Raw genomic sequence first — 11,857 nt, forward strand, 5'->3', positions numbered from 1 at the left:
TCTTGTCAACATATCAGGATATACCCTGGTCAGACATGACAGACTGGTAAGACGTGGGGGTGGCGTTGCAATGTACATACGCCTATGTAGATCTTGTATGTATATATGCCTATGTAGACATGCCTTAGTACCTACATCAGGCATTCAGGCCTCAGTAATACAGTTAGATTGCATATAAAATGAACTTTCATGAATGAGCAACCTTCTGGGGATAATATGGTTAGGTAGAATACAGAAAGAACTTTCACAAATGATCAACTTTCTGGGGATAATATGGTTAGGTAGCATACAAAAAGAACTTGCATAAACAAAGTAGTTAGTAAAAGCAATCAAATCCTAGGTTTCATACAATGAAATACTATAATACTAAATATTTCTCAAATATAGATACCATGCTTCATGCTTCTCCTTTACTATACATACATAAGATCAAAGCTTGACTATGCCTGTAATATCTGGGTCACCCACAACAAAAAATATGATTAATAAAATGGAAAATGTTTAGGCCAAATTTGTGAGGTATTAGTTCTATGAGGAGAATGGCTTTTACCCGTCCTTGTCCTATCCAGAACCAATATCATACAAATCACTCTGAGATAGTCTACAGTTGATGTTGCTTGAAAACAGACATATTGTGTTTTACCTTGTTATTAATATACAAAACCTTCAACAACCTAATAAATGTACCAGATCTTAGGCATAGACTTCAACTATATGAGCCTACTGTAAACCTGTAAGGGAACTTTGTTTTCATTGATATTCCACTCATAACTAGTAATTAGTGATTCATTGGCGTGTCTTCTAGACCAGTGTTTCTTAATTGGTGTTCCGCGGAACCTAGGGGTTCCGCGAGCTGACGGCAAGGGTTCCGCGAGATATTTTGGAATATACAAATCGCGATTTTTGCAAAAGTACAAAATAGTCCAGTATTACCTAGTTTCATTAGTTTTGTTTATTGTGATTGAAATAATTAAATTGTTTTGATCTCGCGGTTTTTCATTTTTTTTTTTTTTCAAATGCCTCAAGACACTTACTGTGAGGATATCGTCGGCGGTTTCCTGATCGTCCTCATCCCCATCCTTCTACGTTCCTGCGAAACTACCTAAGATTTAAGAGTACAAATGCCATCAGTCGCCCAAATTATCAAGCTCGGTTGGTGCCAAATGTTCAAGCTGAGTCCGAGCTTGATATTCTGCTTTACTTTATGGAACATCCCAACACCTCATCAAGACAAGGAAGCAGGATTTTGGGTATTTCTAAATTTGAAGTGTATCAACACCAGCCAAGGACCCTGGAGGAACTGAAATTGCAAATTGACAATTCTCATGATTTTCAAATATCTACTCATATGAAAGAAGAAAAAATTAAAAAAAATTACACCGCAAAAATTTTTCAGTCACGTTATGTACTTCTCGAGATATGCACATTTTAACGCGAACGCAAAACGTGGCAACAGTGCATGACTAGCGATACGTCATTCCATAGTTAGGCGAGTACTGCGAGTAGGTATACCTACTATACGCATGTGATTCTAGCGCACTTGTTACTTTCCTTATCCTATAGGAAAGTAATGTAATCGGGTCAAATTTTCGATGGTCAGTTTTTAGTGTCAAAACACGTTTTGAGGTCCCTAGAGCCTAAATCCAAAGTTTCAGCCATTGGTCCGTGTGTCTGTCTGTCTGTAAACAAAATATCTCGAGAACGGTAAGAGCTAGAGACCTGAAATTTGGTATGTAGATGTCAAATGTGACAAGGATGCGACACGAAACTTTTGGTTAAGACCGGTGCAACGATTGGCGGCATTTTACCGCTTTTTGGCGGTTTTCCGTGTAATTTAACAATATCTCGGGAACGGTATAAGCTAAAGACTTGAAATTTGGTATGTAGTTCACAATATCTCTAATCGTTTTGTCGCTATAGCTGAAAACCGCCAAAAAAACGGTCAAAATCTGTCCAAAAGTGGTCAAAATACCGCCAAGCGCAGCAACCATCTCAACCAAACGTTTTGTGTTGCATCCTTGTCACATTTGTGAACTACATACCAAATTTCAAGTCTCTAGCTTATACCGTTCCCGAGATATTGTTAAATTACCCGGAAAACCGCCAAAACGCGGTAAAATGCCGCCAACCGTTGCACCAGTCTTAACCAAAATTTCGTGTCGCATCCTTGTCACATTTGACATCTACATATTCTACATACCAAATTTCAAGTCTCTAGCTCATACCATTCCCGAGATATTGTTAAATTACAACAAAAACCGCCAAAAAGCGGTAAAATGCCGCCAACCGTTGCACCGATCTTAACCAAAAGTTTCGTGCCGCATCCTTGTCACATTTTACAGCTGCATACCAAATTTCAAGTCTCTAGCTCTAGAAATAAGCTCAAAACTGACGAAAAAGAACAGGAAGCTTGTACGTCAGTGACCCCAGATATGATAAACAACGCAGTTGGTCCTGAGTTTTGTACTTTTGCAAAAATCGCGATTTTTGCAAATTTTTGTAGAGCAAATTATTTCGAGTGAATACATTTTTTCAATTAAAATTTTATGCTGATTCCAAAAATTAAATAAAAAATGGGGGTCCCCATTAAAGTGACCTATATTTGGCAAAAAATTGGCCGTTTTGCAAAAAAAATTGCAAATTTAAAAAATGCCATTTTAATCATCAAAATTTCATCTACATGATGCCGTTTATTTCATTCCTTAATCCCCAGCCGTTTCTGAGATATAAGCGTGGTTCGCAAATCACGAACCACCCTGTATAGTCCTTAATTCCCAGCCGTTTCTGAGATATAAGCGTGGTTCGCAAATCACATCACGGACCACCCTGTATAGATTACTTACACTAAGAGGGCATTGAACTATCCATACTTCATCCTCCTTATCAATGGAAAGTGTTGTAATTTCATTTGAATAATCATTATTTGTCTCCTGAAAATTGGAAATTTAAATACATAAGTAGTACCCATAAAGATATACAAATCAAACCTAAATAATTATGTAGGATGTAGGTACTTACTTTCCCTGTCCGACTTTAACATTACCATTAGATTTTGTCCTCCCTGAACTGTGTTGTGCATATTGCTGTTTCCTTTGCATTGATAAGGTCATCCCGGGGGCATGTCTGATCTAGGAGGCTACAGGCAAGGAGGTTTTTGCCTGTCTGTACCTGTACCTGTCCACAAATACAGCTGTCGTCCTCTGTAGATTATACCCACATGTGTAGATTATACCCACACCTGGCTACGCCGGATCTGAGGCGGTTCAGTGAATTCTAGGTAGGGTAGTGTAGGTTTGAACCGGGGGGTTGTTCCTCCCTCAGGTCGAACAAGGGCTGGGGTGCCTGTATTCTCCAGACTTCAGTTTTTCGGGCCTCTCAGTTGGTGTTTATGGGTTCTACAGGGTTTATACGCTTTTCCCGGAATGAAATTCCATGGCAATTCCAGAAAAATTCCATGAGTTTTCCAGAAAATTAGGGGGCGGAGGTACTTGAAAATCAGTAAGATTACCCCTTCATTTAAATGAAATATGCAATATACAGAACGTCAAGGAATATGAGGAGGAATGCACTGCAGGCCATTTTCCAAAAACTTGATATTTATTTTGAATATTTTTAATTTTGGACCGGGTGGCAAATTCCATGACTTTTCCAGGTTTTCTTTAAATTTTTGATATTTTCTGTGACTTTTTGGCCGATTTTTGGACTCCATGTCTTTCCCAGTTTTTTCAGGTCGCATATACCTAAACACTGTTCTGTACTCTGTATGAAAGTCTGCCTTGACTTTAACCTGGTTGCCCAGATGTTCTGGCCAAAAAAGGGATGTCTGGGATCGGTCAGCTGTTTCCGGCATTCTACTTTGGCAGCTACTCTCTGACAGATAGATTGTGGAGCTACTCCGGCTAGTGGGTAGAGCATATCTACAGGGGTAGGTTTGACCCCCTGGGACCAACCCTGGCACCGGCCAAATTTTGGCAACTACTTCAAAAAGTTGAATTTCAAAAGATAAAACAACCCAAATTTCAGATTCTCATCTTTAGCCATTCAAAAAATATTCAGGGGTTCCAAGACTTTTTGGACACTCTGTATATTTGTACATAATTTACCTGACAGTACTGTCAAAACTCTGTTCCGTGTTGATTTATGCCGGGCGTCTCTTCAAACTATTGACGTAGGTTTTTTTTTTTTTAAGAGGTTTGACAGAGGGAACTGTAACTGCTATGGTCTTATCGTCCCGAAATCGAAGAGAGAAGGAAGACAGGATAGGAGAAAGCCAGCCGTTCCGAGAACGAACATTATCCCACCAGGATAAAATCTGCCCCGGGCGGGAATCGAACCCACGGCCTAGCGCTTACAAGGCTAATTTACCTGAACATCTTCTTTATTTTCCTTTTCTTTCTTCATAGTGATACTTTCATTGAAATGAGATACCAAAGCAAAGTTTCTCAATTTCAACTTTTTAGGACTAGGACTATTCATTGTAGTGTATTTTGTTTTTCTTTTTTTGGTTGGAGGTTCCTCAATCTGAATTCATTTTTTACTTTTTATCTCTAGTTTGCACGTTTATATTATACTTTTCATTTAAATTAGATATTACTTTAACACATTATGTACAATTTATAATAACTACGCTAAATATGTATACTTGGGTCCTTAATAGTGGTTGACCCATCCTTTGTTGCCACCATACACAGTCGTTGCTACGTGGCCCTCACACGTCTATCACTGCAGTGTAAGAGACATTTTTAAGTAGCCATTTTTCCCCCCACTCTCCCCCTTAACTCCTTTTTTTTTTTTTTTTTTTTTTTAATCCAAATCAGTCCAGCTGTTTTCTCATGAAAAGAGGACAAAAACAGGTCTTCAGAGTGACAGATAGACATACAGACAATAATTTATGTAGAGTGATTTTTGGGATACTTGGTGCATAAGGAAGGAGTAAGAATAAGTAAAAATTTCGGTGTACACTCTACTAATTCTGCAAAATGATTCCGGTAGTAAAATATCACATCCAAATTCCGATAAATGACCCTCAGGTATACATCCAAATTCCGAAAAAAAAAAAAAAAAAAAAAAAAAAAAAAAAAAAAAAAAAAAAAAAAAAAAAAAATAAGCATCGCTTGTCCTTGACCCTTCTATTCAAAAGTGGAAAATCTTGATAATGGGAAATTAGTTTGCCACCTGCTCATCCATCACGATCACTCACTTCTCTGATGGGTGCCATATATCTTCTATCCCAGGGCTGTCCAACCCGCGGCCCAAGGGCCGCATGCGGCCCGCGAGTTCATTTCTGCGGCCCGCGAAAGCCCGCAAAGGCCCGTGTAGAAGGCCCCACCTGTGAGTTGAATTTTTAACTTTGCGGCCCGCAGACTCTCTACTTTGATCTCTTGTGGCCCTCGGGTGCGTAAAGGTTGGACAACCCTGTTCTATCCATTACATCTGCATAAATCCCAGTGCTAATTTTCCTCAGAGGATTATAATACATAGCACAGTTTTCATCATCCAAGCAGTTAATCAGTACGCTAATCCGCTATTGTGACAAGGATACAATATAAATACTTACGAGTTAGTAGTCGATTTGTTGAACGACTAGAGCGAGTTTAAAGTTTTTCCCCTCTTACGGGTAGATAAACTATGAAATCACGTCAAAAGAGTCAAAACCTCGAAGTTATTAAAGATTTTTTGCAACCAAAATTGGCGTCCCATTATTGGACGAAAACTCGTCCAATAATTTACGTCTTAACGACATAGTTTCAGCCCCTACAACAAACTCTTTCAAATATAGGATTGACGAATTCATCTCTTCTAACTCTCTAGACCAGTGTTTCTTAATTGGTGTTCCGCGGAACCTAGGGGTTCCGCGAGCTGACGGCAAGGGTTCCGCGAGATATTTTGGAATAATCATACACTAGATAAAATGCAGTTTCAAAACGACCATCTTAGACTAGTTATTTCATCTTATACAGCTTTTTTTAGAGGTTTGATAGAGGGAACTGTGGGGGTTGGGGGTGCAATCTTGAAAGTTCAGGGTTCCGCAAAGATGTTCACCTTTTGAAAAGGGTTCCGCGGGCCAAACTATTATGTTAAGGCGGTCTCTTCCTGATCCCTAATGTGCCGCGTCCATTTTAGTTTAGGACTATTGCACTGTAAGCGGGCCAAACTAATTAAGAAACACTGTTCTAGACAATTACTCCCTACTAAATACGGGAACCTGGAACTTATCTTTTATCTTACCTTAACCTTACTAAACTGGTAGAGGGGTTGCACAGTTGAATTGGTAATTTGGTATTAGTTGCAGTTGCCTCTGTTGCCTTGTTGCCTAGCCTAGACTGCCAGACTGCCTAGAGTAACTAGAACTAGAGTTACGAGTACGAGTTACCTAATACCTACTAGTACTATACTATTTTTGGTTTTGGTTTGGGGGATGAGCGATGAGACCTTTGAGGCCGTGGTTATGAACAAGGCTGAGATAGGCCATTCTGAGATGTTCTTGGCAAGTGGAAAATGATGTGGTAACTTAACACAAAAGGTCTGTTTTTCATTCCGACGTGGGTGCGATGCGAACCCGACGCGTGTTTTTCATTCCACTTCCCCTACTTTAGCGTCAACGCTGCGTCTTAAATCCCTGATGCGAGTTTCGTGTACCTTCAGGTTCCGCCATATTGTAATTGTATTGAGGGAAATGAAAAAAAATGTTTCGTAATTTCTCCACTAGATGTCGTCATATTACATTTTACCCCCACTCCTGACGCAGAGTGAACGTCAAGTGGACGCCGCATCGATGCGGCGTAGGAATGAAAAACAGACCTAAAGCCTTCATGAGCGTGTAAAGTTGGCGGGAAATTCGAAATTTTGATTTTTTTTCCGCAACGCGTACAATCTGAATTCATGTCCTTTAGGGTGTGTTTATGAACAGGGCTGAGATGAGCTCGGACGACGTGAGATAGCTGTCCCGGCGGCAATTTTTAAAATTCATTTTATATTTATTTTTGTTTGCTTTGTAATTTGCTTGTTTTTAATAGCTAATATAAATGAAAAGTATAATATAAACGTGCAAACTAAAGATAAAAAGTAAAAAATGAATTCAGATTGTACAAGTTGCGGAAAAAAAATCAAAAATTCGAATTTCCCGCCAACTTTACACGCAAAAAGTCCGACGATGTCCTACGATGGCCCTGTTCATAACCACGGCCTCTGTGTTAAGTTACCACATCATTTTCCACTTGCCAAGAACATCTCAGAATGGCCTATCTCAGCCCTGTTCATAACCACGGCCTCAGCCTCAGCTCAGTACACAAATACCTACATAAATACACTATACATATACACTAGTAACTAGTACACTAGTTCACTACTTCACTAGTACTCTAGTAACTCTAGTTCTCTAGTACAGTAGTACAGAGTAAGAGTACAAATAAATTTTCTCTTGTAAGTTGTGAGATGTGAGAGGTAATTTATAATACTAAAAACTAAATACTAGGAATAGGTCCTGTACCTAAATTTACTTTCTATCCCATTCCAAGAATCCAAGCTGGTATGTTTCATAATCATTACCTATATGTATATTATAATTACTTACCTACCTAACCTACCTTCCATCATTGCAAATCCAATCTCAAAAAAAAAATAAAAAAAAATAAAAAAAATAATAATAATCAAACCATGTAGGTAGTTATTCTTTGTGGTAAAGCAGAGTGTTTCTTCACAACGTCAGTGGGTATCACAGCATTACTAAGTGCCTCTTTAAAACTTTGACCACCAAGGTTTTTTGCCTGATTTTCCCTGACTATAGAAAGTCTTGTTTATATTTGTAAAAAAAGGTAAGTACAGGTGGTTCACTGAAAGTGGTGCAAAAACAGGTCAAATGACGTATACGGTTCTCAATCTTCAGCATGTCTGTTCGCCTCAAGACTTCCTCTGTCGGCACTCTGTCCTCCCAACTGATCTTGGCTATAGACCTCAGGCAACGGAGGTGAAAGGAGTTCAGCTTCGTATGTGCTTTCCCAGGACAGTCCAACACTCCGATGAGTAGAGCAGCGTGCTGAGTACAACCGTTTTGTAGATGTCGAGTTTCAGCTTACTGAGTGCTGAGACTCTGAGGCCGTGGTTATGAACAGGGCTGAGATAGGCCATTCTGAGATGTTCTTGGCAAGTGGAAAATGATGTGGTAGTATGTGCTTTCCCAGGACAGTCCAACACTCCGATGAGTAGAGCAGCGTGCTGAGTACAACCGTTTTGTAGATGTCGAGTTTCAGCTTTAAGGACAGGTCATGACTCTGGCGTATAGTTTACCAAATGCTTGGCTTGCTGCATTTATTCTATTCTGAATTTCGAGCATAGAGTCACCGTTCTTGGAGGTTACAGAAATCAAAAACAAACGCGGTAGCAACAACAGACACAGAAATCAAAAACAAACCCTCAACTTTGCGACGTGGAACATTCGTACACTCCTGGATTCCACACGCTTATCATCCGTCACCTTGGAAAGAAGAACAGCTGTCATAGCGCATGAGCTGAAGCTACATAATGTTGACATAGTTGCGCTACAAGAGACACATTTAACAGGACAAGGACAGCTTGAAGAAAGATCGGCCGGCTACACCTACATGTGGTCTGGATCGGAAGATGCCGCCCAAAACTTCTACGGCGTCGCTATCTGTGCTAAAACAGAACTAGCGCTTATCATCCGTCACCCTGGAAAGAAGAACAGCTGTCATAGCGCATGAGCTGAAGCTACATAATGTTGACATAGTTGCGTTACAAGAGACACATTTAACAGGACAAGGACAGCTTGAAGAAATATCGGCCGGCTACACCTACATGTGGTCTGGATCGGAAGATGCCGCCCAAAACTTCTACGGCGTCGCTATCTGTGCTAAAACAGAACTAGTGCAAAAAGGAATTGTAAGGGAACCAAGTTGCATAAGCGACAGAATAATGAGCGTGCAAGTGCATGAAGACGGTACACAAACCACCCTTGTCTCCTGCTACGCGCCTACCCTTGTAGATGACGTCAATGTAATCGAGACATTCTACGAGGAGTTAAGAACAGTCATCAGGCGGATACCAAAGCGGCACAATATAGTACTCGCAGGTGACTTTAATGCTCGTGTTGGTGCTACTAGCAGTCATTGGAGGGGAGTGATCGGTCCACATGGTATTGGTAGAATAAACGACAATGGGTTGCGCCTTCTACAACTCTGTGCACAAGAAGAACTGTGCATAACCAATACTATGTTCCAACAGAAGGAGATCTACAAAACAACATGGCAGCATCCACGTTCGAAGTGCTGGCATCAAATTGACTTTGTAATAGTTCGGAAAAAGTCCCGTGGCAACGTACTAAGATGTCGATCCATGAGAGGACCAAATTGCGACACCGACCATCTCCTAGTGCGGGCCACCATACGTCTCACCAAGAAAAGGTACCAAAACAGAAATGCAACCCGACCGAAACTATTCAATGTCAAAAAGCTGAAGGATGTACGGGTAAGACAGAACTTTGAAACCTCGATACAGACACTATGCAGGCAGGAGGAACAAGATGAGAGCCAGGACGCTGAAACACAGTGGGCAAATACTAAAACCGCGATAATAGAAAGCGCTACAGCCGTTCTTGGGAAGAAACCTGTTACGAGATGGGACTGGTTCGACGACTCAGATCTGGAAATCCAACGTATCCTGGAAAAGAAGAGAAGAGCGCACCTAGCCTACGTAGAAAACCCAACTGGGAGCAGAAAAAGTGAGTACGCAAGAGTTCGCAACGAATGTCAGCGTCAAATCCGTACATTGAAGGAGAAATGGTGGTCAGAGAAGGTCAGGGAAATGCAGCATTACATGGATATCCATGACACACATAACCTCCACCGCTGCATCAAGAACATCGTTGGTCCTGTCAGGAAGTCATTGAGCATCGTAGAGAGCAAGACTGGAGAACACCTGAAAACAAAAGAAGAAGTTGCATCAAGATGGAAGGAACATTTCAGCGAAGTCCTCAATCAAGACACCAACGTGAATATTGGTTCCATCCAAGTCCCCACGACAGGAAGAGAAGACAACCAACCACGAGATGACCCACCCACAGAAGCTGAAATCAAGTTGGCAGTGACGCAGCTCAAGAATCACAAGAGCCCTGGATCCGACTCTATCACAGCAGAACTGTTGAAAGGAGGGGGAGACACCATTGTGAATATATTGAACTCATTGCTGAAGAAAGTCTGGGAGGAGAAGCGTGTACCAAAAGATTGGACGGATGCTGTTGTCATACCACTACACAAGAAAGGCAACAAATCCAAATGTGACAACTATAGAGGCATTTCCCTCCTATCAGTGCCCGGCAAAGTCCTCTCTAAGGTATTATGCAATCGACTCACACCGTCTGGTGAAATGCAACAGTTGTGCCCATATACAAAAAAGGAAACAAGGGGAAGTGTGACAATTACCGAGGAATCTCACTACTATCCATTCCCGGTAAACTACTTTCAAGAGTATTATACAACCGACTCTACCCCTTCCTAAGTCAATACCTGGAAGAAACTCAAAGCGGATTCAGATCCAGTCGCTCCACTGTTGATATGATCTTCACAACAAGGCAGCTAATCGAAAAATCCATAGAACAAAATACCCAGATAGGCGTGGCATTCATCGATATTTCAAAAGCTTTCGATTCCGTAGCTGGTCTGTTTGCAGCTGCATTTCTCCAAGTTTTTGGTTCGAGGCCAATGAGTTTGATGTCCTCCTTGAGTATCTCAGTCCATCTCTTCTTCGGCTTGCATTGCGAGCGATATCCGCTTCCGAAAAGGCTACCTTCTTTGGGATTCGGTTTTCAGGCATTCTACTGAGGTGCCCAGCCCATCGAAGCCTTCGTTGACGTATACGGTTCTCAATCTTCAGCATGTCTGTTCGCCTCAAGACTTCCTCTGTCGGCACTCTGTCCTCCCAACTGATCTTGGCTATAGACCTCAGGCAACGGAGGTGAAAGGAGTTCAGCTTCGTATGTGCTTTCCCAGGACAGTCCAACACTCCGATGAGTAGAGCAGCGTGCTGAGTACAACCGTTATTTATTTATTTATTTATTTAGTTACACAAACGGGCGGACCCTTTACTAGCTATCTAGTTACAAATTTCCCTAGCTCTAACTAAACCTAACCAACCTAGCATTTACCTAACTATGATATTGCCCTCGCCACCCTATATTATAATTTTGTTTAAGCGGTTTCTCATTTGGAAGTGGGTACCCTGACTATAATTGGGATTTCGGTGTTTTAATGAGCCTCATCGTTTGTGCCGTCAAATCACTCTTTTTTTTTTAATATACCTACCTAGACGTTTGATAGAGGGAACTCTAACTTCTAAGGTCTTATCGTCCCGAAGACAGGGCAGGAAGAGTCAGCCCTTCTGAGAACGAACGTTATCCCATCAGGATAAAATCCGCCCCGGGCGGGAATCGAACCCGCGGCCTAGCGCTTACAAGGCAGACGCACTACCAACCAAGCTAACTAGGCTGGCGAATATATTACTTCCCTTATCATAGAAAGTAAAAAAACCATCCTTTTGCTATGGTTCCTCGGATAAAACTTTGTGCTATCCCTGGCCACGCGTGTTATTGTTTTCATTTTCCGGATATACCTACCTACCTGTTACCTACACCTACCTTTATCTACCTATTTTTTAATTGAATTATAAATTTTTCACCAATATTTTCCCTCGTTGCTCAACACGCTAAGATGGTACATACTGCGTGAACCTTGGAGCTTGAGACTTGAGAGGTAATATTTTTCTTTCCCAAAAAGTGTCGGGGGTAAAAAATCATTAACTCGAAAAGAGGAGCTAAAGGGAGAGTTAGGATATGAGGGTTTTGATT

The 11,857-nt window shown here is 41.1% G+C and overlaps 1 protein-coding gene across 1 annotated transcript in view; it reads right to left on the reverse strand.

Annotated features, from left to right (window-relative positions):
- LOC103505906 overlaps positions 1–11,857 on the reverse strand; it is a 32,902-nt gene that overhangs the window by 11,570 nt on the left and 9,475 nt on the right. Inside the window, exons 2-3 of the mRNA XM_008470275.3 lie at positions 4,366–4,521; positions 2,844–2,930 (exon numbers count right to left, since the gene is read on the reverse strand). Coding sequence (XP_008468497.1) covers positions 2,844–2,930; positions 4,366–4,476 — 198 coding nt within the window. The 5' untranslated portion in view covers positions 4,477–4,521. The remainder of the gene's footprint in view (positions 1–2,843; positions 2,931–4,365; positions 4,522–11,857) is intronic.

This window comes from Diaphorina citri, unplaced genomic scaffold, assembly GCF_000475195.1.
Source record: "Diaphorina citri unplaced genomic scaffold, Diaci psyllid genome assembly version 1.1 scaffold202, whole genome shotgun sequence".
NCBI lineage: Eukaryota > Metazoa > Arthropoda > Insecta > Hemiptera > Psyllidae > Diaphorina > Diaphorina citri.